Source organism: Cebus imitator, unplaced genomic scaffold, assembly GCF_001604975.1.
Source record: "Cebus imitator isolate Cc_AM_T3 unplaced genomic scaffold, Cebus_imitator-1.0 Scaffold22, whole genome shotgun sequence".
NCBI lineage: Eukaryota > Metazoa > Chordata > Mammalia > Primates > Cebidae > Cebus > Cebus imitator.
In genome coordinates, this window is record NW_016107337.1 from 773,353 (window position 1) to 800,827 (window position 27,475).

At 39.0% G+C, this 27,475-nt stretch overlaps 1 protein-coding gene, 1 long non-coding RNA gene and 1 pseudogene across 2 annotated transcripts in view; 1 reads left to right on the forward strand and 2 right to left on the reverse strand.

Moving 5' to 3' along the window:
* The window catches only part of LOC108299487, a 14,747-nt gene extending 9,454 nt beyond the window's left edge, over nt 1–5,293 (forward strand). Inside the window, exon 3 of the long non-coding RNA XR_001822993.2 lies at nt 5,201–5,293. This is a non-coding gene — a long non-coding RNA (uncharacterized LOC108299487). The remainder of the gene's footprint in view (nt 1–5,200) is intronic.
* ATP6V0D2 (ATPase H+ transporting V0 subunit d2) overlaps nt 1–12,460 on the reverse strand; it is a 54,082-nt gene extending 41,622 nt beyond the window's left edge. Inside the window, exon 1 of the mRNA XM_017521804.2 lies at nt 12,194–12,460. Within this exon, the coding sequence (XP_017377293.1) occupies nt 12,194–12,323 (130 nt within the window). The 5' untranslated portion in view covers nt 12,324–12,460. The remainder of the gene's footprint in view (nt 1–12,193) is intronic.
* On the reverse strand, nt 1,563–1,967 carry LOC108299486 (annotated as a pseudogene).
* Nucleotides 12,461–27,475: the final 15,015 nt, after the last annotated feature.

Genomic DNA, 27,475 nt, shown 5'->3' on the forward strand with positions numbered 1-27,475 from the left:
TCTACTAAAAATATAAAAATTAGCTGGGTGTGGTGGCTCACACCTGTAATTGCAGCTACTCAGGAGGCTGAGGCACAAGAATTGCTTGAATCCAAGAGGTGGAGGTTGCACCTCTTGGATTGAGATGGCACCACTGCACTCCAGCCTGTGTAAAGGAGTGAAAGACTCTGTCTCAAGAAACAAAATAAAGCCGGGCGCAGTGGCTCACGCCTGTAATCCCAGCACTTTGGGAGGCCGAGGCGGGCGGATCATGAGGTCAAGAGATCAAGACCATCCTGGCCAACATGGTGAAACCCCGTCTCTACTAAAAACACAAAAAAATTAGCTGGGCGTGGTGGCACACACCTGTAGTCCCAGCTACTCGGGAGGCTGAGGCAAGAGAATTGCTTGAACCCGGGAGGTGGAGGTTGCAGTGAGCTGAGATCGAGCCACTGCACTCCAGCCTGGTGCCTGATGACAGAGTGAGACTCTGTCTCAAAAAATAAATAAATAAATAAATAAAATAAAATAAAATAAAACATCATGTTGTATATGATAAATATATACAATTTTTATGTGTCAATTTTAAAGGAGTGGTAGAGAAGGGGAGGTAATAATTGAAGCCAAAGAAAAAAGCAGGACTGTCCTAGGGAGGGTTTGGTGTGCCATGTTTATCCTGAGATAATAGGAAGCCACTGTGAGCTTATGAATTGATTGCTCTGGTAGCTGGGGGAGGGTGGATCTGCAATTAGGGACAATGTGGTTCTTGCAGTCTTCCTCAGTGTCTGGACTAGATTTTGCATCGGAAATGCTGTTTATGTGACTGCAGAATTTATTTGCTCAATTACCTATTTAATCAACTTAAAACAATTCTTCTTTATTGCCATGCCTTGTTTGGCTTTCATTTTGGCATTTCAGATTTGTATGCAATTTGACAGTTTGAATTCTCAGCACCAAGGAATATTTGCCAACAGAAGTGACATAAATGGCATTTCTTTCAAAACCGTGATATTTCGCTCATGTGACATATGTTTCTTTCAAGCTAAATAACTTTCAACCCTTTCAGCTGCCAAGGGCATCCTGAAATTAAACGTCTCCGTGTTTCATACCCTGTAGGAATCTTATAATACTGTAATCAGTGAAAAAGCAAATGGAGTAGAAGGAACCTGCCTTCCCCAGCACTAAAATGATCCAAGGGATGCTTGCTTTCAGATTCTAAGAGAATCTTAGGGTCTGAAATGTACTCTAGGATGATGAGTCACTAATAACAACAGTGCTCACAGTTTTACAGTTTTCAAAATGAGTCCACTTAATTTTTTCCCTTCATTCCCCTAAATGCTTATCTAAATAGGTATGTGAGTAATAGGACTTTGTGGTGAAATAAATTTGGAAGACACAAGCTTCTTTACTGTAGGAATTGAAAGCTTTTACTATATTAAAGCGATTTCTTTGAAAAGAGTATGGGACAGAACCTCCCAAGCCACTAAAAAACAATGGGCCACCCACAGAGCACACTTGGGAAAATTACACTACTTTTTTTTTTTTAAAGGCAATTTTTTTAAGCTTATTTGATATATTTCACGATCAGCGATTAGTTCTCATCCACGATGACTGTCTGTAGATTTTTGAAAGTGGTAACAGGCACATAGGTAACCAAAGTATAGAGCTTATTTGGCGAATCTTCATCCTCATTACGTTTTCTGGACAACCGCACACGGATTCGGTATGGGATATTCCTTATTCCTTTGGCCCAGGCAGCTTTGTTGAGCCTGGTATCAATGCGCACATCTGGAGTTCCCATCTCCTTTAGAGCAAATTTCCGAATCTCTTTGAGTGCCCGAGGGGCACGCTTCCTGAAGCCCACTCCATGGATGCGCTTGTGAATGCCGATGGTGTATTCTCGGGTAACCACCTCGTTGATGGCAGAACAGGCCCTTTTACTTCTCGCCACCCTTCTTTGCAGGAGCCATTATGCCGGGTCCGAGGTGGAAAGGACTACACTACTTTTTTGTCTAGAGAGGCAAGTGGCGTTTTTTTCTTTTTTATTAAAATAAGGAAAATGGAACGTATTCCAAACTGTAGGATTACTACCAACTAAATCAATTTAATAGGTGTCACACAGCAATAGAATAAAAAAAAATAGATTCTGCTATTTTAACAAATAGAGTATATATCACATAGTGTGCCTGCGTGTATGCACTCAGAGTCATAAACGTGTGTTTCTGTGGGTTGCAGTCACTGTGTGAAGGGAATTATCTGAGATCACTTGGCTAGAGAATGAGTCAGGACAGGGAAGTTAGACTTCATGGTTATTGTCTACTAATTTGTTGGCAGACTAGTTTCAGAAAAATTATTTTTGGCTGGGTGTGGTGGCTCATGCTTGTAATCCCAACTGCTCTGGAGGCTGAGGGGGGAGGATTGCTGACCCCAGGAGTGTGAGACCAGTCTGGATAACATAAGGAGACCCTGTTTCTACTAAAAACAGAGAGGTGACTGTCTACCATTCTACCTTTTCCCACATTCTGCTTCTGCTGCTGAACTTAGGGAAATTATCTGACGTTTCTGAACTCAGTTTCCTCATCTACAAAATGGAGACAGTCTATGCTTTCAGTCAGGTGCAGTGGCTCATGCCTGTAATCCCCAGGACTTTGGGAAACCGAGGTGGGAGGACTGCTTGAGGCCAGGAGTTTGAGACGAGCCTGGACAATATAGCAAAACCCCATCTCTACAAAAGAAAAAAAAAATTAGCTGGGCATGGTGGCACCCACCTGTGGTCCCACTTCTCAGGAATCTGACTGAGGTGGGAGGACTGCTTGAGCGTGCGAGGCGGAGGCTGGAGTGAGCTGTGCTCAAGCTACTGCACTCTGGCTCAGGCAACAGAGTGAGACTCTGTCTCAAAAAATTAAAAAATAAAAATAAAAATAAAAAAGCAAGTAGGTAAAGAGCCAGCAAAGAGAATCCACTACAAAATATTATTTTTTCAATTGTACCCATCTATCTCCAAAATAAATTAATAAGGAATTCAGCCTTTATTCTCTAAACCAGAATTTTTCCAACCAACATATTGGAATCAACCATCAAATCTGATAATTACTCAGGCTTTTTATAAATACAACAGAAGATGTACAACCAGACACTTTTTTCTCCATTTTTGCGAATGTGCTGCTATTCTTAGGGTGCTGAAACTTCATAGTCCTCGTTGGTGCCTATATTACTCCACATGCCCTGCATTTCTTCCCTGGTTTCTGCTCCTTACTCCCCTGTTTTGAATGACATCTGACACTTCGATTACCGCAGCAATCTTTGAATCAATTTTCCCAGGCTCATTTCTCCTCTGCTCCCTGCCTCAAGTTTAATCTTTCCTAAGAATTGTTTTGGTCCTGTAATGATACTGCAAGTAGCTTTGAGCCACTGAAAAGTTTCAGGCAGATTAAAGACAACTTTTATAAAATTTGTAGGGTGCTTTACCATTGCCAGAATGGTTTTAGTATATACATAGTCTCTTAACTCCCACAATAATCTCATTTCATAGATGAAGAATCTGAGGCTCAGAGAAGTAACTTGTTCCTATATTCCACACTGGCATGTTTGACTGAGAGTCATATCTGATAACACTGAATGAGGATTTGGTGTTAGCTTCAGGATCTTGAAACTTCAAATCAAACTTTCAAGGTTTTTCAGAGTTTTTCCCAGCCTGAATTCCAGCCTTATCTCCAGGTATTTTAGTATTGCAGCCTAACTGGGTTACTCCCCATCCACAAGCTTTTATTTTTTCCCTTTTAAATTCGTTTGTTTTCTCTGCCTGCCTAGAATGCCTTGACATCTTAGTTCTTCTCCTCCTGAAATCCCATTTCATTGACCTTTTCTCAACCTATTATTCAAGATTTGGTTCACCTCCAAGTCTATCTGCTATCAACAGTTTTGAACCATTTTTGAATTTTGAATTTTTATCTAATTTTACTTATTTGTGACATCCTATCAACTACAGAGTTGTCTAGGTAGTAAATGATGCATTTTCTTTTTCTTTCTTTTTTTGAGACAGAGTCTTGCTCTGTCACCCAGGCTAAAGTGGCACAATCATAGCTCACTGCAACCTTGAACTCTTGGCCTCTAGCAATCCTCTTGCCTTGGCCTCTCAAAGTGCTGGGATTACAAACATGAGCCACTGCATGCAGCCTGTTCTTGTTCGTACTCTCCACGCTCCAAATGCATTTTTTTGCCACGTAAATGAGCCTCAAATATTAAATTTAATTTGTGATTAAAACTTAAGACCAATATAGCAGTGGCCCCACAGAACTTCATTATACAGTCTAGTGAATGTTACTAGGGTTGAAAATCTTCATTTTAGTTTTTGCTTGCCAGAACAAATATTTTCAAAATTGGTGCTCTCTGATGGAGAACAAAATCAACTAAATGGAGTCATATCCAAACATCATTACCCAAAACCATAAAATGTAAAGAACTATTTCAGGATTTTCAAAGTCTAGCAGAAGAGGGAAAACAAATTCTTGTTGTATATAAACTACAGTGCAGGGGTGTATTGTTAAGATTTACAGTTTACAAAACATCTTCAGGTATTTTGGAATGTCCCAGTGAACTGGGAGTTAGGGCAGGGAGATACCATCTAAAGATGAGATAAGAAAGCACTGAGCCAGCATTTTGGGAGGCTGAAGCAGGAGGATTGTTTGAGGCCAGGAGTTGGAGACCGGCATGGGCAAGAAAGTGAGGCCTTGTCTTTACAAATGACAAAAACATTAGCCAGCCTTGGTGGCATGCACCTGTGGTCCCAGATACTTGAAAGACTAAGATGGGAGGATCACTTAAGCCTAGGAGGTTGAGGCTGCATTGAGCCCTGATCACCACACTGCACTCCCTAGCCAGGACAACAGAATGAGATCCTATCTCAAAAACAAACAAACAACAACAACAAAAAAAAAAAAAAAAAAAAAAAAAAATTTTTAAAAAAAAAAAAAAAAAAAAAAAAAAAACAAAAAAAAAAAAAAAAGGAAAAAGAAAAAACCAAAACAAACAAAACGCCATGTTAAAGGTTAAGCAGCTTGCTTAGAATCCCAGGAGCCATAAAGCAGAAGATCCAGGACTTGAACCCAATATGCAGATATTCCCAGCATGTATTTTCAGATTCTTATTTTGTGCAAAATACACTCTTAGGTTTAGGGAGGTAGGAGAGGGAAAAGTTTAAGGTATAGTTTCTGCCCTTAAGAAGTTTACAGGCTGGGTAGTCGGTGGCTTACGCCTATAATCCCAGCACCTTGGGAGGCCAAGGTGGGCAGATCACTTGAGCTTAGGAGTTCGAGACCAGCCTGGGGAACATGGTGAAACCCTGTATCTACAAAAATACAAAAATTAGGAAGGCACAGTGGCCCATCCCTGTAGTCCCAGCTACTCAGGAGGCTGAGATGGGAGGATCGCCTGAGTTCAGGAGAGGTGGAGGTTGCAATAAGCTGAGTTCATGCCACTGCCTTCCAGCCTGGGTGTCAGAGCCAAGACACTGTATTGAAAAAAATATAAAAGCTCGCAATACAGCAGATAGAGCCATATATTCATTTAGCAGTTAAGCTTGTAACTGCAGCAGCCTCTGGAGCTAGATAAACAAACGAGGCAAACGTTCTGCCTCAGGATGACACATCTATGCAAATGTCACAGATGTTATACAGAATTAGGTTCATTACAAGGTACAATGGAGCATAAAGTTGAAGCTTGTCAATTCCACCCCACCATAGATACAGTAAAAAAGAGCTTACAGAGAAAATGACTTAAATGGAGACTTTTAAGGGAGATGGTCACTTTCCAGGGACATGGGATAAGGAATGGAATTTGTGATTGAAGAAGCAGCTTTAGAAAAGGCAGAAGCATTCTGAGGAAGGGCTTACAAGGTAGATCAACCTTCTAAGCACAGTGCCATTTATCTTGCCTGATGGAAGCTATTGATATATGTATGTGTGCGTGTTTTTTTAAACAGGAAAGAGACAGAATTGGATATGTCTTTTTAATACAAGTGGGAAAAAGTGCTATAATTAGAGGTACAAATAATGTCTAAGGAAGCACAGAAGGCTCTTTGAAATCAGTCAGTCTCCTATATGTTATTCTGAAATTAAAAATAAGTAATAGAGCCGGGCGCAGTGGCTCACGCCTGTAATTCCAACACTTTGGGAGGCTGAGGCCGGCGGATCACCTGAGGTCAGGAGTTCGAGACCAGCCTGATCAATATGGTGAAACCCCATCTTTAAAAAAATAATAATAATAAGTAATAGGTATATATCTGGGTAAACAATGACAGGCCCCTATGCTTGTCCCTCACCCACCCGCCACCCCTTGCCACTCATTCCTAGCTTCACAAAACCTCTATTTTTAGTTTCTTTTTAATCCTTTCACAGTTTTTTTGTATATTGGCAATCATATAGGAAGTATATTTTTAAAATTTATCCCCCTTTTTATTAAAGAGTACCATGCCACACCTGGTTCTTCCCCTCACTATTCTTAATGTATCTTGGTAATCTTTCCATATTTCTCCTTTTAGAGTGCTTCCTGATGCATTTTTCCTTTTATATGCAGAATATTCCATGATGTGAATGTTCCATAACTTACTTAACTTATTCCTGGCTGGTTGTGGTGGCTCAGGCCTTTAATTCCGGCATGTTGGAAGGCCAAGGTGGTAGGATTGCTTGAACCCAGTTTGAGTCCAGCCTTGGCAACATAAGACCCTGTCTCTATTAAAAAATAAATTTTAAAAAATGAAAACTTATTTTCTGCAAAGGGACACTTGATTTGTTTCCATCTTTTGCAATTCCAAAGTATGCCACATAAAGGCTGAGCATGGTGGGTCACACCTGTAATGTCAGCACTTTGGGAATCTGAGGCAGATAAATCACTTTGGGAGTCTGAGGCAGGTTAGTAAGACCTGCCACGGCCAATATGGTGAAACCCCATCTCCACTAAAAATACAAAAAATTAGCCAGGCTTGGTGGTGCATGCCTGTAGTCCCAGCTACTCGGGAGGCAAAGGCAAAAGAGTCACTTGAACCTGGGAGGCAGATGTTGCAGTGAGCAAAAATTACACCACTACACTCCAGCCAGGGCAACAGAGTGAGACTCCATCTCAAAAAAACAAAACAAAACAAAAAACCCAAAAAACTATGTCACATAAGGAGTCTTGTGCAACTGTCATCTCACATGTGTGTAAGTTTGTCTATGGGACTTGGAATTTCTGGACAAAGCATTTGGAATTTTGGTAGGTACTGCCCAATTCCCATCCTTAAGGGATTCTCATTTTTCTAATATTTTTATTCTTCAGAGTAGAATTATTTTTAGGGCAGGGACTCTATCTTGTTCATCTTTACTTTCTTGGACCTAGCTAGAAAGTACTTACTAGATGGTGTTGAATTCATTCCTATCTGAAGACACAGTTGGAGAAGCTCTGAAGCTCAAGCCCCTTGAAAGGGGCACCATTGTTGGTGAGATATAATCAGCTTCCCTCGTTCCCTTCCAAACCAATTGTGGCAAAGACAAAGCAAATACTTAATCCAGGCTGGCGGCTCATGCCTATAATCCCAGCACTTTGGGGGGTCAAGGTGGATGGATCGCCTGAGGTCAGGAGTTTGAGACTAGCCTGGCCAACATGGAGAAACCCTGTCTCTACTAAAAAAAAACCAAAAAAAACCAAAAAACAGAAAAACAAAATTAGCCGGGCATGGTGTCGCATGCTGCGTAATCTGAGCTACCTGGGAGTCTGAAGCAGGAGAATCGCTTGAACCTGGGAGACAGAGGTTGTAGTGAGCCAAAATCATGCCATTACACACCAGCCAGGGCGACAAGAGCTAAACTCCATCTCAAAAAAAAAAAAGACTTAATCCAGAAACATCTCCCACATTTCTCCCACATCTTGAGAGCCAGTGGACACTGCTTTCATATGTCTTAGAAAAGGCCACTTACTATTAAACTTTAAGTATTCATTTACTATTTTGTCTTTTTTGAGGTAGGGAGANTTTTTTTGAGACGGAGTCTTGCTTTGTTGCCCAGGCTGGAATGCAATGGCGTGATCTCATCTCACTGCAACCTCCACCTCCCCGGTTCACGAGATTCTCCTGCCTCAGCCTCCTGAGTGGCTGGGATTACAGGCACATGCCACCATGCCCAGCTAATTTTTGTATTTTTAGTAGAGACAGGGTTTCACCATATTGGTCAGACTGGTCTCAAATTCCTGACCTCGTGATCTACCTGCGTTGGCCTCCCAAAGTGCTGGGATTATAGGCGTGAGCCACCACACCTGGCCAAGGGAAGAATATTTTCAAAAGTCTTATTTGTAATTTTTAAAAATTCTGATGCAAACAGCAGTGTAATTTTTAAAAAGAATATCCTGTGCTCTTTTAAAGTTATTGTTTAGGTTCAAAGTCACTTTTAAAGACCCTAAAGGTTCTTTACAGATACAACCTTAAAGCAATACCAGTGACAATGACAATGAGAGCTAATTTCCTTCTTCTGTACCTAAGAAAGACTGAGTCACAGTGGATCCAGAGACTGAATCAAGTCATAATTAGTCAGGGGCAGGCCTCGGAATACATGAGTATTTCTTACCCACTTATACACAAAAGCACATTATGAATACTAACACTTTTCAAAGCTTTGCTGGACGATCTTTATTTTCTCTCTTCTAAAATTACTCAAAACCTTATATGTTCCTTGCAAGTTGTTCTAAAACAATTTGTTGATATCAGAACACTTTCCTTTTAAAGACCAGATGACTTAAAAAGACTAAAAGCAAATTTAATCTTTGCCAAGTTAGCTTTTCTTTTATAGAAAGTGCCTGCTTCAACATATGGTATTAGAATGGCACAGTGTAACCTGTTCTTTATTCATAGTTTGCATGGCGTGTATTTTGTGCAAAAGCAAACTGAAATCCTTAAGCCCTTAACTTCTATCCCAAGAGGTGTCCTTGATTTCTTCTCAACTTTGAATCTAGGTCTGGGCGGACTGAGTCTCCCTAAGTACATTCACAGATGCAACAGTTGCACTGCTGTTCACACACCATTTATTTCTCAACGTCCTATGAAACAATCAGGTAGAACACTCATTATTTTCTATTTCAAGATGGAGTAGACATCAACTCAACACAGACCTGTTCCTGTATCTTCAATTTATACTCAGGAGGCAATGGGATATTTTTGCGGAAATGGAGACACAGATATCTCTATCCATCCTCCATCACTGACAGCCTGTTAGGTGGTCACAGCCATTCTAAGCCCCAGTGTCCTCAGCTAAGGGAGGACGTGAAATTCTTGTATAGATTTGTTTTCTTCGCAGTCATGATAACCCAAATATGGTTTGATGACTCATACTTGATATTTCTGGGAGTCTCTCAACAGTAGATTGGCACACAGATTCAAATGTAGTTGAGAAACGAATAGTTGAAAAAAATATATAGGATTGGGAAGAGAGAGGTAGAACTCATGAGACACAGTGACAATAAAGCAATAGGGCACAGGCTGGGTGGCTTCGGGTGGTTTATCGTCGCCTGACACTGCATGGGAAATTCTGCAGATGCCTGCTTGTGTGTGTTTTTCAAAACACAAGCTTTATTCTTGAGGTCTCTGAGAGGGGTTGAAACCTTTTCTTCTCTCCCAAACTGAAAATGAAGATAACGGATTCTGCTAACAGTCTGCGCAGAGGAAAGAATCTGTTAATCTCATGTCTTCCTCCTTCTATCTGTCCCCTTCCCTCAACAAATCTTTGGATTAAAAGGGATCTCAGCAGAAAATATAAGGAACAATTTTTAAATTTCTGATTTTTATCTTTTTACTTTCTAGAATTATTTTTTGTTTTTTGTTTTTTGTTTTTTTTTTGAGACAGGGTCTCACTCTGTTGCCCAGGCTGGAGCACAGGGGTGCAGTCACAGCTCATTGCAGCCTCAACCTTTTGGGCTCGAGACATCCTCCTGCCACAGCCTCCCAAGTAGCTGGGACTACAGGTATGTGCCACCATGCCTAGCCAATTTTAAAAATTTTTAGTAGAGACAAAGTCTTGCTATGTTGCTCAGGCTGGTCTCAAACTCCTGGCCTCAGGCAATCTTCCCACCTTGGCCTCTCAAAATACCGGGATTACAGGCATGAGCCACCACACCCAATCTGTTTTCTAGAATTTTTTTTTTTTTTGAGACAGAGTTTCACTCTGTCACCCAGGCTGGAGTGCAGTGGCATAATCTACGTTCACTGCAACCTCTACCTCCCAGGTTCAAGCATTCTCCTGCCTTAGCCTCCCGAGCAGCTGGGAATACAGGTGCCTGCCACCACGCCCAGCTAATTTTTTCTAATTAGCCAGGCATGGTGGCAGGCACCTGTATTCTCAGCTGCTCCAGGAGTAGAGACGGAGTATTGCAGGCATGAGCCACCTCTCCCGGCCTAGAATTCTTTAGATGGCTTTAGATATGGCTTCCCTTGATTAGCTGAATCCTTTTGTGAGCAGGCTTTTTTTTTTTTTTTTTTTCACAAAGATATTTTATGTATTCCTTGCATTTAAATTTGCATTCCTTAGCTCATTTAAGAGCTTGGCTGAAAGCTAAATAAAATTCATTAAAATGGCTTCTCTCAGCAACACTTAGCCCTGTGTTCTTTATTTTATGCGGATTTTCTATACATGATTAAAATTCTCCAGTCACCAAGTTCCCATTTTAATATGCTGAAATGATTTAGGATTTGGAGTTTTACTGTAATTACTTGTAGCCAACATAATAAGTTATCTGAAAGGCCCTTGCTGTTTCCAATGCTAATGGAAGGCAGGGTTTGTCCTAACTCGGGTGGTTCTGTCTGAACTCTGGCTTTAACTGGTCAGAATCATAAACAAGTGGCCCCAGGACCCTTCAGACCTACCTGAAGAGCTGCAAAGTCACCTTTAGAAGGTTCTTTGGTTCATTTTTGCCTTTTAGTACCCTTTCTAAGAGGCTTTATTCTTAGTGCTTTCTTGCCTTTTCTAGAACAATCTGGAAGCTTTAAAGCTCCTTATTATTGACCTATATGGGTTTTATAAGTATGTTTCAAAATGAGTGAGTGTAGCTGTTTTTAATAATAAAAATGCTGTTATAGATGTGGAATCTTTTGTAAGGTTTTTGGGGAAAAAATGTGGTTTAGAGATACTTTCCATTTGTTGAGTACTTATTGATTATAATTGAGAATGCTTAGGCTCAGACGCTTGGAGCCGCAGACCACCTACCTAGGTACGGCAAAAGTCAAATCCAGGACTTTGAATATAGGGCTGGCCCCACCAGTGACGTCTCTTGATTTTTTTTTAACTTCAGTGAAAAGTAAACTTCAAAATCTTAAATCAACAGATACTGAGAAATGTGATAGAATATATTCCATAGAACAAGGTTTTAAATATATATTTTTTTTCCTTGTCATAGATCCCTTGGCAGTTTGGTTAAGCTGTTCTCCAAATAATGTTTAGAAATATGTAGAATGAAAATACACAGGATTACAAAGGAAACCAAATATTTTAAAATATAGTTACCAAAATGTCTTTAAAATGTATAAGAATCTGGCTGGGTGTGGTGGCTCACGCCTGTAATCCCAGCAATTTGGGAGGCCGAGGGGCAGATCACCTGAGGTCAGGAGTTTTAGAACAGCCTGGCCAACATGGTAAAACTCGGTCTCTACTAAAAATACAAAAATTAGCCAAGCCTGGTGGCAGGTGCCTGTAATCCCAGCCACTCAGGAGGCTGAGGCAGGAGAACAGCTTGAACCCGGGAGGTGGAGGTTGCAGTGAGCCAAGATCACATCACTACACTTCAGCCTGGGCAGCAAGAGTGAGACTTCACCTCAATAAATAAATAATAAAGGATGAGTGTATTATCTAACTTCAAAATAGAGAAAACATATATGACATTACAAGGTATCTGCAAGACTTTAAAGGGATCTGAAAACATTGAATTTTTGTTGGTGGTAATGCTACAGATACTGCTTATTTTAACCACTGTGATTTGCTGTCTACATTCGTAATGAAGATGTTATATTTCACTTAGAGGTTAGAAATAGAGATGGAATTTTTTTTCTTCATTCAAGTTTGTAGACTCCAGAAATCTGGACAGCAGGAATAAGGATCTACTCAGAATTCTCCAACCGTAGGATTATGTTTTTCTCTCCATGCTTCTGGAGAGCGACATCATTTCCTTTCTTTTCTTTTTAAAGGGCAAGAAGAGCTACACTTACCTTCTAGGGTCTCACACTGGACTAGGTTGATGTAGTCCTGCTGGGTCAGGAGGCTCGCCTTACATCCTCGAACCAGGCCCTCCAGGTAGCCATGGTCCACATTGAAGTACAGCTCTGCACCTTCCAGCATGGGGGAAGAGCCTGCAGCCAAGGCAAGGTGAAACAGCTCTGTAGTCCTGGACGGCCCCTGAAGACTTGACGCCAGCCTGCGAAAAGTTCGAGTAATTATCAGGCAGCACAAGCGATCTATCAGGTGATAGTCAGGGCTTGTGTGACTAGTTTCCTCCGGTTTCAGTGGCTCTCAGCACAGCACACTCAGCCCTGTTTTTACAGCAACAATGAATCAGCCAGATGACCCAAGTAGACCCAGACAACAAACCACCATTGGGATAGAGAGATGTGAGAGTCAGGAGAGGATCCAGGCTCAATTCTCACCCTCCCACAGTTAAGACCCTTCCCAGCTTTGCTACTGGGAGGCTTCAGACTCCTGAGTGTTTTGTAAGCATTCCTAGCCCCAGTTGAGCTTTCAACTGTAATTTACACTAATCCAAAATTCTTTAAGGATTATTAATAGGAACAGAGGGTATTTTAATAAAAATAATTTAATTTAGGCCAGCATGGTGGCTCACCTGTAATCCCAGCACTTTGAGAGGCTTAGGTGGGCAGATCACCTAAGGTTGGGACCAGCCTGACCAACATGGTGAAACCCTGTCTCTACTAAAAATACAAAAATTAGCCAGGCTTTGTGGCGCATGCGTGTAATCCCAGCTACTCAGGAGTCTGAGGCACGAGAATCGATTGAATCTGGGAGGCAGAGGTTGCAGTGAGCCAAGATCGTGCCACTGCACTCCAGCCTGGGGGACAGAGTAAGAATTATATAAATAAATCAAATGTGACTAGGCAGTTTGAAGAGTTATGAGAAGCTAATTCTGCTACACAGTTCATTTTTAGGACAAATGGTCAGAAATGTCCTAAAATTGCCAAAGGCTGGTAGCTGCTTTCTAGCCAGTCTAAGGGCATAGCCCAGGAAACAATCCTGGAAGCAGATACGCAAGGCTGTAATTCTATAATAATAAGCCACTATGTCTGCAAAATTGGACTGTTTATAAGGTACTCTATTTTCTTTTTCCCACTTCAATCTCATGATTACTCTGTGATGCGGATCTGCATGGACAGTATTATTACTTAAATCACAAATAAGGAGCCAGCCTTCAGAAGCTGGGAGGCAGCTCAAAATGCACAGCTGGTGGCCGGGTGCAGTGGCTCACACTTGTAATCCTGGCACTTTGGGAGGCTGAGGAGGACAAATCCCAGGATCAGGAGATCGAGACCAACCTGGCCAACATGGCGAAATACCGTCTCTACTAAAAATACAAAAACTAGCTGGGCGTGGTGGCACATGCCTGTAACCCCAGCTACTGGGGAGGCTGATGCAGGAGAATCACTTGAACTAGGGAGTCAGAGGTTGCAGTGAGCTGAGATTGCGCCACTGCACTCCAGCCTGGTGACAGAGGTTCCATCTCAAAAAAAAAAAAAGCACAGCTGGCAATACAGTATTTAATAAAGATGGGACTTATGTTGAGTTTCATGCTCTCAAAGGAGTGCTTGTTCTTCCATATGCTATATTTAGCTAAAAAATTATGTCAAATATCCTGAATGTTATTTGCATATACAGTGTTTTATATATATTGTGTCAAATACTTAATTGGAACTAAAGTACCAGAAATTCTCCTGTCTCTATCACAGTATTTCCACACTGTTTGGGAGAAGCTACGTAAGATGGAATCAATGTAAATTCCGCTTTGATTGTTGAAAATCACAGAGAGTCAGACTTACCTTTACATAGTGCCCAGACTTTAAAAGTATTCAGTAAATACTAGAGGCTCTCATTATTATGTTATCGTTCTCTACCCCACCCACTGCAATTCCACCAAACTTAAACACCCTGAATGTGTTTTTTGTTCAATCAATCACTTACTTATCACTTTTGTGGTCTAAAGGTGGTTACATATCAGCACTTTTATAAAGATAAAACTAATACGAACTTAAATAAGTTATAAACACCAAGCTTACCTTTTCCTAATTATTTTACTATGTTACTATTATTTTTTTTTCATTTATTTATTTTATTGCATTTTAGGTTTTGGGGTACATGTGAAGAACATGCAAGATTGTTGCACAGGCACATACGTGGCAGTGTGATTTGCTGCCTTCCTCCCCATCACCTACATCTGGCATCTCTCTCCTTGCTTACTTGAGGTTATTATGTCTATTGTATCTGTAAGGTAGATACTCTATATAATGACGTGCTGTCATGCGTCTTTTCTCGACTCTGAGTTTAATGACATAATGATGGTAGCTTGCAGCAGACTATAGCAGGAATGAAATATTTACACCATGAAAATGGGCAAATGCTACAAGTCAGGGCTTGGTTCATTGTTTGGTTTACTGTCCAGTCTTAAGAAAGTGATGGAGAAAATGTTAATAAAACAAATTCAAACTATGTAATGTTTATAACCATTATAATGTGAACTGCAGAAAATTTAAAGAAGTGTTCTTTCAGTATTTAAAAACTGTGACCTGATTCAGCAAGGAAGCCACTCACTTTATGAAAAACAAGTGAAGTTTTGACATACATCTTCATTGTTTCACTTTATATTATTCTTTAATGTAAATAAAAATAGTAGCCAACATTCGTGTTGGATAGTCACTTATTTGTCAACTGCAAGTATAGGTTGGATACAGATAGAAGAATTGAACAAACAAAAATCAATTAAAAAAGGAATTTTGTTGTGTGTGCAAAACAACTTTCCAATTTGCCATATTTTACATGTATATATAGAGACAAGTTTCAATGCGTCTTTAAAATGATAGTCACCCACATTTTTTGCTATTATGAAATTGCTGGGTAAGGCAGCAAAATGTTCCCCCTTCTCTTCACATTGTCCTTCTCACTTGGCAGAAGCAAAAATGTCTCACTCCTGCAAAAGGTACTTATCATAAATGCCATCAAGAGTGGGCTTTGGTGTGTGACGGGCATGAGTTTGTGACTTCCTCTCTCTGATGGCCCCTGTTTTCATGTGTAAAGTGGAAATAATAACACCTGCCTCACAGGTTGTTGCAAACATTAAATAAGATAAAATCTTTAACATGCTCAGCACAGGTGGGCATGTGTGCTGAGTATTTGGTGAAGGAAAGCTACAGTTTTAGTTACCCGTGATCAGCAACAGTTTGAAAATATTATCTGGAAAATTCCAGAGATAAACAATTGGTAAGTTTTAAATTTTGTGTCATTCTGAATAGTGTGATGAAATCTGTCTCTCGACAGTACCCCCCCGCCCCCCGCCAAACTGCAGAACGTGAATCCTCCCTTTGTCCTCCAGGCTATAGGCACCCCCTGCCTGTGAGTGACTTAGTAGCCATCTCAGTTATCAAACCAACTGTCAATGCAGTTGTTTTGTGTTCAGGTAACACTTATTTTACTTAATAATGGACCTAACATGCAAGAGTAGTGCAACTGATTTATAGATAAATTTTAAATTGCACTAGTATGCATGTACAGGAAAAAGCAGAGTTTGGCATCCATGAGGGTGGATTAGGAGGGACTATTGTACAAAAACCATTGTAATCACATTTATTTATTTATCCAGAAGGAGTCTTGCTCTGTCCCCCAGGCTGGAGTGCAGTGGTGCGATCTCGGCTTATGGCAACCTCCGCCTCCTGGGTTCAAGCAATTCTCCTGCCTCAACCTTCTGAGTAGCTGGGATTACAGGCACCCGCCACCACTCCCCACTAATTTTTGTATTTTTAATAGAGATAGGGTTTCACCATATTGGCCAGGCCAGTCTCGAACTCCTGGCCTCAAGTGATCTGCCCTCCCTAGCCTCCCAAAGTTCTGAGATTACAGGCATGAGCTACCACGCCCAGCCTGTTATCACTTTTAGATTGATTTTTTTTTTTTCTCATTTCTTAGATGCTATTCAGTAATTAGATTGAATTTCTTAAATCCAGGAACAGTGCCCATACATTTTTCATTTTTCTTTTTTTTTTAGAGACAGGGACTCACTGCCACCCAGGCTGGAGTGCCGTGGTGCAATCATGGCTCACTGAAGTCTTGAACTCTTGGGCTCAAGCCATCTTCCCACCTCAAGCTCCTGAGCCGCTGATACTACAGGTGCACACCAACAGTCCTGGCTCATTTTTCTCTCTCCAGTGCTTAGCTGCATGCCTTGTGGGGTGGAGCGGGGCAGAGAATTCAATACTAATTTTGTAAATTGACTAGAGTCAGAGTTTTAAAATGACTTAAAATTATTTTTACAGAATCTTTAATTCTCTGTTTCTCTAGGAAACATTACACTTGGTAAGTGTATCTGAAGAATGAAGGTATTTTGTGGTTTCATAGCATAATGTACATACATATATAATTGTGTATGTGTGTATATCTGTATAGGATTTATTGTGACTTTCTATCAATTTCAGGGGCTCCCAAGAGTCATTATCTTAATAGCATTATAGGATCAATTTATTCTGCAAGAAATGAAGATATTCCTTGGAGAGGCATAGTGTCTGTTATTCTGAGCATAACAACTTTCTTGATGCAGTAGGTTCTTTAAAGCACAATGAGAAAGCAAAGGAGAGGAAAGCTGCTTCCCACACACATACCTCTGATGTCTTTGATGCAGCTAAGGTGGTCCAAAGCCTTGCCAACTCTGAAGTAGTTGTCTGGGTGGACAGTCATATCCACCCTCAAACAGCCCCTGGGAGCATCTTTAGAGGCATTATGTGGTGGTACACAGTGCTCCTCAGAGCAGATCTATGATACCATTGTTAATAGCCAATCAAAGTCCAGGTCAAAGCCCTTTCCCAGGACTATCAGAGCTTAGAAAACAAACAAACAAACAAACTTTAAAACTTTTTAGGTTGGGTACAGTGTCTCACACCTGTAATCCCAGCACTTTGGGAGGCTGAGGCAGGTGGATCACTTGAGCATAGGAGTCTGAGATCAGCCTGGGCAGCATGAAAACACCATGTCCTTACAAAAAATACAAACAAGCAAAAATTAACTTGGCATGGTGGCAAGTGCCTGTAATCCCAGCTACTTGGGAGACTGAGGTGGGAGAATCGATTGAGCCCCGGAGGTTGAGGCTTCAGTGAACCTTCATCGCACCAGTGCACTCCAGGCTGGGCAACAGAGTGAGAAACTGTCTCAAAAACCAAAATCAAAAACAAAAAAAAATCCCAAAATAAACAAACCAAACCAAAACAAACTTTTAAGCATTTTATTATGGAAAATTTAAACATGCACGAAAGAAAACACTACTATAATTAACATAATTAACACTCATGGATCTATCACCTAACTTCAATAATTATAGACTCAGGGCCAACCCTGTGTCAGTTACGCCAGGGGTCAATAAAGTTTTTTCTGTATAGGTCAGGTAGTAAATATTTCAGGAATTACTGGGCATCCATCTCTGTTGAAACGACTCAACTTTGCTATTGCAGTGGAGCAGCAGCCATATATCTCATAAATGAACGAATGTGACTGTGTTCCAGCAAAACTTCATTTACAAAAACAGGTTGTGGGTCAGATTTGACTTCTAGGGTAGAATTTGCCAGCCCCTGATCTATATATAACTTTGGTCACTTTCTTCCCACCCTGAATTATTTTCAAGTAAAACCAAGATATAATATTTTATCCATAAACATTTAAGTATCTCTAAAAGATAAAGATCCTTTTGCAATATTATCACAATTCTATTAGCATACTTGAAGTTAGTCCTTAATATCAACAAAATCTAGGTTGGGCATGGTGGCTCATGCCTATAATCCCAACACTTTGGGAGGCTGAGGCAGGTGGATTACCTGAGGTCAATAATTCGAAACCAACCTGGCCAACATGGCAAAACCTCATCTCTACTAAAAATACAAAAAATTACCTGGGCATGATGGCGGGTGCCTGTCGTCCCAGCTACTCGGGAGGCTGAGGCAGGAGAATCGCTTGAATCCAGAAGGCAGAGCTTGCAGTGAGCCAAGATCACGCCACTGCACTCCAGCCTGGGCAACAGAGTGAGACTGTCTCAAACAAACAAGCAAACAACTACAACACCCAAAATCTAGTCAATGTCCAAATTTTCTCAATTGTCTCATAATTTTTATTTTATTTTTTGCAGTGGGTTTATCTGAATAGGAGACACTACAATTGGTTGACATGTTTTAAATTTTCTTTTAGGTATGCCTTCCCTCCTCCAACCCTGCTTTTTAAGAAGCTGGTAGGTCATGTATCCAGTAGAGTTTTCCAGTTTCAAATTCACTGGTTGCCCCCTGTGGTGTCACTTAACTCGTTGTGGTGTCCCCTGTAATTCCTATAAATTGGTAGTTAGATCTGGAGGCTAGCTCACATTTATGCTAGGTTTTTTTTTTTTTTTTTGTAAGAACACTCACAGCAGTACTGAACACTTGCATCAGAATGCATGTAACATTTGTCTCTCACTTTTCAAAGCATCCATTTATGATCACCACTTAGATCCACTATTTCATTAGGAATAACAAAATAATTATATTTTTAGTTTATTATTCCTTCATTCATTAACTGAAATACTTCTATAAAAAAGAAACTACATCAATTATTGGTTACCCTACTATACAATTTGTATAGAAAAGGCAGGATAAAGTCTTAACTGATTCCACTAACTTAACAAATTTAAGCTGATGAATTGATTCCTGGCATCCTCCAAAAGTGACCAATTAGGGTTTCTAAAAACTAAAGATATTATTAATATACATATTTACACATGATTAACATGTTCTTTTGATATAACTCTGGCAGGATTTTTTGTGGTTGCTTTGTTTTTTTTGGTGGGGGGGACAGAGTCTCATGCTGTTGCCCAGGTTGGAGTGCAGTGGAGTGATCTTGGCTCACTGCAACCTCTGCCTCCTGGGTTCAAGTGATTCTTCTGCCTCAACCTCCTGAGTAGCTGGGATTATAGGCAACTGCTACTGCACCTGGCTAAGTTTTGTATTTTTAGTAGTGATGGGGTTTCACCATGTTGGCCAGGCTGGTCTTGAACTCCTGACCTCAAGTGATCCAGCCACCTCAATTTCCCAAAGTGCTGGGATTACAGGCATGAGCCACCGCACTCGGCCAACTCTAACAGTTTTTGATAGCTTCCTTGCTTTTGTAATAACTGGATCTTCCAAGCTCATTTTGTACAATTTTTTGCCCAGACCTAGAATGAGCCGTTCTCTGAGAAGCTCTGGCTTAACATTGCAGTTCTTATTCCTGCTGCTTTATTAAGATAAAATTGACAAATACAATTTGAATATATTTACTGTATAGAATGTGAATTTTTGATACGTGTGTACATTGTGAAATGATTACCTTTTTTTATAGGTAAATAAAGAGAAAAATTTAAGATCTAGTCTCTTAAATTTTAAGTGTACCATACAGTGTCATCACCTATACTCACCATGCTGCATATTATGTCCCCCAAATTTACTCACCTTGTAACTGAACGTTAGAACTCATGGACAAACATCTCCCCATTTCCCCCTTCCTCCAGCCCCTGGCAATCAGCATTTCAATTCTACTCTCTGTTTATATGAGTTCAACTTTTTCAGATGCCTCATGTAAGTGAGATCACACGCTTCTTGTCTTCTTAATGTCACTTCTGGGCTTTTTTCCCTAGGCTTTATTTCCAAAGAAAATAAAATCAGAATCTTGGCTATCACAATAGCCAAAACATGGGGAAACCCAATGTCCATTAATGGATGAATAGGTAAAGAAAACCGATAAAACAAATACATTTATATGCATATGCGTGTACATATATATATATATATATATACACACACACACATATATATTTGTGTCTATGTGTATCTATATAATGGAGTATATCTTATTTATTGTCATTTATTTAGTCATAAAAGAGAAGGAAATACATTTGCAACAATATTGATGAACTTTGAGAAGATGGTAGTTCTTTTGTTAAAAAATAAAATAAAATAAAGATTGGGATCTCACTATATTGCCCAGGCTGCCCACCTGAGCTCAAGTGATCCTCCTACCTTGTCCTACCAAAGTGCTGGATTCCAGAAAGATTGCAGTTCTTAATGCATGTTCAGAAAAATGCAAAGCCCCTGCAGTGTGTGGATGGTATAACACGTGGTGTGATGGCCCCATCCTCCTCTCTGGAATCTCAAGTGAGTGCCCAGGTGGCAGATTTCTAAAAGCAAATGTGCTCAGTAGGTAAAAGCACTTTTGTGGATGGCTATGTGGTTACCTTTTCTTAACTTTCCCTCCACTACTTAAGTTTTTCTAATCAGAACATTTCAAAGCAAAACAAATCTTCCATATCAGTCCAGGAAGGAAGTGAGTTATAAGGCAATATGAACTTAACTCCGAGGTATGTTCTTCAAGGATTTTGACTTGACTAAGGCAGATTACGTGAACAAACTTAGCATGTGACTGTCTTCAGTCCGAGAACACTGCAGGCAAACCTGATTGTTCACTTGACATTGATTCAGAACAGATATTATGCTCCTCAGCCAGAGCACTGGTAACTTGCTTCTGGTAAACAGAGGAGAATTTGTGAACTGTCACCAGAATCATTGACTTTCTGGACCACTTCACCCAGAAGGATCTCTTATGCTTGGGGTTGGAAGTGGGACCACTTATGCTTTGTTGATTTTGGCAATTTAAAGTTTTAAGAGTATTTTAATATTTTCTTCTTTCTGAAGAGAAGACTAAAAGAATTTCAGGTGTTGGTTGGCCATTAAGTCTACCTTGGCAGTAATTCGTAATGTGTTATTTGTCCTAATGGCTTACATTTTATACTTTAACAAAATATATTTGCTATTACATATTAATTAAACCTGAACCAGATTTTGTTCATCTTCCTTCGTAATATCTCACTGTTCTTCTGTGACCCTATTTCATTTCTTATTACAAATCTGTCCAGTGGCAAGAATTTTTATCTGAATTAGAAAAATGGAAAAATTATTAATATTTAGATAAAATGTTTATATAGGCATAACTACAAAGCAAAGGTAAAAAGTTCAAAATCATGGAATAGCTGTATATTTCAAATACTCAATAGCATTACTTAGTACTTTAATCCAAATTCTATATGCTGATTGCAGTGAAATGATTAATCACCTGGGAAAGATGATAATGTTTGCCTGTATTTTATTGCCCTCATTTTCTTTTCTGCTCACTAGAACAATGCATACTTTTTACAAAAATGGAACCATTACAAAAATATATGAGATGAAAGCTACCTAATACCACTCTTAAAGAGAACCTCTGATAGCAATTTGGGGGAACACCAAAATTGCTTATTGAAGCATCAAAGTATTTGCTTGAGGTGGCCAAAATAATTTTTCAAAGTGTCATTTTGATTTTGAATCACAAGAGGTCGCCATAACATTATAGCAAGCATCTACATTTCATTCCTCTCATCTGTAAATGTTTAATTTGAAATATGTCAAAGTTTTAACAAGTGGCTTCAGGTTGTTTATGTTAAGAGATTCTTTAGATATCTCACTAAGTCTCAAGGAGTTCTGCTACTCCCTACCTCTTACTCACTCCCCAAACCGCTGTTGGTCTTCATCACAAATGTCAAGCCCTTCTCTTTCCTAAACAGCAAGTTCCTTTTTATCTTTTTGGCTGTTATTTCACACTTTATGTATGTTTACATTTCCTCTGTGTATTCACAGTGACTTATTTTATTTTAAGGACCCATTAGAGATGCTCTGTAAAAGAAGAGAGCTCTGTGTGCAATAGATAATCAATGTATCATCTTGGACAGCCAGCAAGAGTATTAACATAGTAAAGCCTCCGAGAAGCCCTTCAGAATTAAAGATGTTTAACTTTAACTCAGTGTTTTCCAAACAATTGATTGGACAATGCCTTCCTTTGTTTAGGTAATTTTATTAGTCCTTTTTCACACTGCTGTAAAGAACTACCTGAGCCTGGGTATTTTATGTTTTGTTAATTTAATTTAATTTAATTTTATAGAGGCAGGGTCTCCCTATGCTACCTAGTCTGGTCTTGAACTCCTAGACTCAAGTGATCCTTTTGCCTCAGCCTCCCAAGTGCTGAGACTAAGTAATTAATAAAGAAAAGAGGTTTAATTGGCTCATGAGTCCACAGACTGTATATAGGAAGCATGGCTGGGGAGGCCTCAGAAAACTTACAGTCATGGCCAAAGGTTTAGAGGAAGGAGGAACTTCTTACATGGCCAGAGAAAGAGGAAGAGAGAAAGGGGGAAGATACACACACACAACTAGACATGTATCTAGATCTTGTGAGAACTCTATCAGGAGATAGTACTAGGGGAATGGTGCTAAACCATTAGACACCACCCCCACGACCCAATCACCTCGCACTAGGCCCCACCTCCCACGTTGGGGATTACAATTCAACATGAGATTTCTAATACCTTTAGCAACCTGAAGAAGTGATATCCTTGTGAACATTATCTGAGAAATTCTGATTTATAACATTAATTATTTTCAAAGTGTTACAAAACTTGTGTATCCACTTCATTTTTAACTTGAATAAATTATATCTTTTGCATTCACATGAATTTAAAAACTTGTATTTTAAAATATGTATTTTTAAAACTTGACAGTATTTTCTTCTCTCTTCCAAATATTTCCTATTTTTACTTTTTTTGTGTTTTGATGGCAGTGATCCCAGGACCTGTCTTGCAGTCGTAACTTGTATGGTAATTACGTAAACTAATGATGAAAAATTCACCAACGGGAATTGTAAGTGGCATTATTATGTTGAGAATACTACTTGCATGAGAAGTAATGAATGAAGAAAAGTTAATTATAGGCAGAAAGGTCATTATTTTACATTATTATAAGGCTATAAAATGTCACAGAAGAAAGATTTGTAATCAGAAAAGGTTTTGTACTAACAAATCTTACAGTTTTAGTGTACAAAGAGACCTCAGTGTCATTTGATATAATGTCACACCATCTGCAGAAATAGGGAAGATCTCATGACTGAGACTAATCATTAAATTTTCAGATATCTTCAAGTATTAGAAATATCTGTTTCCTTGCAAAGCAAAATGTATTCCCATGAAACTAATCTATTGGTTCTATTTCTGCAATATATAGGTTTTCCTTTTTTGAAATGACTTTTTTATTTTCTGGAAAATAAATTTCTTGTTGTAAGAGTTCTCCAAAGACCCCACGGTATAGAATGATAGAACATATTGGCAATGACAGAGAATTTAGGTCAACAAAAACAGTCTTCTTACCTTAAAGAAAGAGAAATTCAACTTCTAAAATGTTAAGAACATTTTTTTAAATGTTAAATTAAATTAAATTAAAAATTTGTAAACATCTTCATTGAGATATGATTCAATGCCATAAAAGCCAACCATTTAAAGTGTACAATTCAGTGGCTTCTTATATTCAGAACTGCAATCATTCTCAAACTTTAAGTTTAGAACATTTTTATCACTGAAAAGAGAAATTCCATATCCATTAGTACTCATTTCTCATTTTCTCCCTCCTACTTTCCCCCAACTCTATACAACTGCTAATCTACTGTCTCTATAGATTTACCTATTCTGCACATTTCATATAAATGAAATAATATAATTTGTGTTCTTTCATGTTTGGCTTCTTTTGCTTAGCAAGATTTCAAAACTCATCCACATTGTAGCATATACCAGTACTTTATTCCTTTTTATTGCCAAACAATATTCATTTCTTTTTTTCTTCTTTTTCAAATCTGCTTTTTAAAAGATAATTCAATTTTTATTTTAGATTCGAGGGTACATGTGCAGGTTTGTTACATGAGTATAGTGCATGATGTTGAGGTTTGGGGTACAGAGGATCCTCTCACTCAGGTAGTGAGCATACTACCTGATAGGTAGTTTTTTAGCCCATGCCCTCCTCCTCCCTCTCTCTCTGCTCTAGTAGTCCCCAGTGTTCCCATGTTTATGTCCACGTGTTCTGAATGTTTAGCTTCCACTTATAAGTGGAACATGCAGTATGTGGCTTTTTGTTCTTCTGTTAATTTGTTTAGAATAATGATCTACAACTGCATCCATGTTATTGCAGAGGACACGATTCATTATTTTCATGGCTGCATAGTGTTCTGCTGTGTATATATGTACCACATTTTCTTTGTTTAACCCACCATTGATGAGCACCTACATTTCCCAGGGCTGAGGCCCGCCTAGGTTGATTCCACATCTTTGCTATTGTGAATAGTGCTGTGATAAACATGTGAGTGCATGTGTCTTTTTGGTAAAATAATTTGCTTTCCTTCGGGTATATACACAGTAATGTGATTGCTGGGTTGAATGGTAGTTCTGTTTTAAGTTCTTTGAGAAACCTCCAAATTGCTTTCTTAAGTGGCTGAATTTACATTTTCACCAACAGTCTATAAGCATTTTCTTTTCACTGAAGCCTCATTAGCATCTGTTATTTTTGTTTGTTTTTTAATAACAGCCATTCTGACTGGTGTGAGATAGTATCTCATTGCGGTTTTAATTTTCATTTATCTGATGATTAGTGATCATGAGCATTTTTTCTTTTATTTGTTAGCTGCCTGTATGTCTTCTTTTGAGAAGTATCTGTTTGTGTCTTTTGCCCACTTTTTAATGTGGTTACTTATTTTTTGCTTGTTGATTTATTTCAGTTCCTTATAGATTCTGGATATTATACCTTTGTTGGACGCACAGTTTGTAAATATTTTCTCTCATTCTGTAGGTTGTCTGTTTACCCTATTGATAGTTTCTTTTGCTGTATAGAAGCTCTTTAATTACGTCCCACTTGTCAATTTTTGTTTTTGTTGCAATTACTTTTGAGGACTTGGTCATTAATTCTTCCTCAAGGTTAATTTCCAGAATGATGCAATTTTTTTTTTTAAACAGACATCATAAATCAATAATGAAAGAACTGAGAGTAAAACAAAGATATTATGATTCCAGGTTAACGATTCATTTATGTTTTATTTTAAAATTGATTTGTTAATGATACATAATTTTGTACAAATATGAGTTAAGAATCCAATCTACCTTAGGGCTGTATTCTGAAATGGCGTTATTCTTCTGGGGAAAAACTTCTACTTCTCTATTCCACCATGAGATGGCAGGCTACTGAATAGAGCACAATACAGGATCTCAGATACGGGGGTCAATGAAAAGAGTGCTGAATTGCAGTCACCAAAGATAGGAGGTTATAAGATTTGGGTGAGTGGAATTTATGTGGGGAGAATGAGGTCATCACTTTCCAATTCCACGCTACTTCTAAAGCAATGAGATCCAGTCTAATGACTACTGAACCCTAAGATGTACTTGTTTTGGTGATCTCACATGTGTGGTGAGTAGAAAATGAGAAAGTTTAATCAAAAGAACTGAGATTGATCACACAGTGTATTTAAATGTCAGAAGATATCCAATATAGAAGGCCTTTCTAGGTATATGAAAAAGGCAGAAACAATATAGGAAAAAAATGGAAAAAATTTCTACACATGTATTTAAAATATCTATATGTTCAAAAATTATCATAAACAAAATGGAAACATGAGACTGACAACATTTATTTTTGAGTCCCATAGACTGAACCATCTGCTAAGAAGGGAGTATTCCTTTGGGCAGGACTGAATATGTCAAAGAGATAATATCTTTAATTTAAAAAGAGCACAGGGAAAACTTGAGCTCTGAGGCAGACTCAAAGAAGGCCTCAGCCCACCCCACAGGTCCGGAGTTATCATGGCCTTCAGAATTGTCCCAGATTGGAGACAAAGGAGCTGGGCCTTTATATCTTCTGTTTATTCGTCCTTGGACATTGGCTGCCCCTGAAGTGAGGCATGACTTTGGGTGAGGCAATTTTTTTTAGCTGAAGCATTCTCAAAGGGGAACCAGCCAAGGACTTACGGGGGTGGGGGGGCAGGGGGAGCAACCACCTCTGGGTGCAGGTAAAAAACAAGAGCGATGCTTGTAGGGAATTTTAAAACAACAGCAAACTGCCTATAAAGTGGGCTTGCTTTTTAATACCACCATACACCACTCAGTCTAAACAATGTCCAAACTTTTGTTGATCTAAGGTCAAAATAACTCTGGATTTTAATAACATGTATGTAATCTTCACATTTGCACACTTTTATTGGTCATCTGTGATATTGTGATATAAGAAGAAATATCTATCTGTATATCTATGGTTATATCTATCTATATCTGCTAACTATATCTGTCTGTCCATATTTGCCATCTATATATATATATATATATATCAATATAGATTATATCTATGTTTATGTCTACATCTATCTATACCATTCTATATCTATATCTGCTATCTATCTATATCTATTGATATCAATAGATATAACTATATATTTATTGCCAGGAACTGGGGGCAGATCTGTAGATATGCTCCTCAACTATATCTGTCTACTATATCTATATCTACGTCTATCTATATCTGTCTATGTCTACCCTGAGTTATGCACATTATCTGTATCTATAGATATAGATAGATATAACTATAGTTGAGGAGCATCTGTATAAATATATTTATAGATATAGATATATTGGTTTCTATCCCCAGTTCCTGGCATAGAGCTTCTAAAACCTTTATAGATGGGGATGCTGTAAGTATTTTTTGTTCTAATATTTGTTCTATATTTGGTCTTTGGCCCCAGTTTCTGACACAGAGCTCCTAAATCCCTTGAAATTTCCTGGGTGATGGGATCTTTTTTTTTGTTCTAATCAGGCAAATCTTGGAGGTTCCTGAAGAGCCTCAGGATGTGGGCTGTTGCCAAGGGAACCAACCATGTGATTAGAGGGGTGGAACTCTCAGTTCGTTGGGTGCTTGTGAAAAACGCAGATTTTGGGCTCTTTCCCAGGCTGATATTTTGAGAACAGTGTTCTCGAATTGTATTGTATTTTATTTTTTTTTGAGACACGGTCTTGCTCTGTTGCCCAGGCTGGAGTACAGTGGTGCAATCACAGACCACCTCAGCTTCGACCTATTGGGCTCAAGCCATCCTCCTGCTTCTCAGCCTCCCTAGTAACTGCAGGCACAAGTGAATGCCACCTTGCCTGGCTCGCTTGCTCTTTCTTTTTTTTCTTTTTCTTTCCTTCTTTCTCCTTCCTTCTTTCTTTCTCTCTTTCTTTCTCTCTCTTTTTTGTTTTCTTTCTTTCTTTCTTTCTTTCTTTCTTTCTTTCTTTCTTTCTTTCTTTCTTTCTTTCTTTCTCTCTCTCTTTCTTTCTTTCTCTCTCTTTCTTTCTCTCTTTCTTTTTT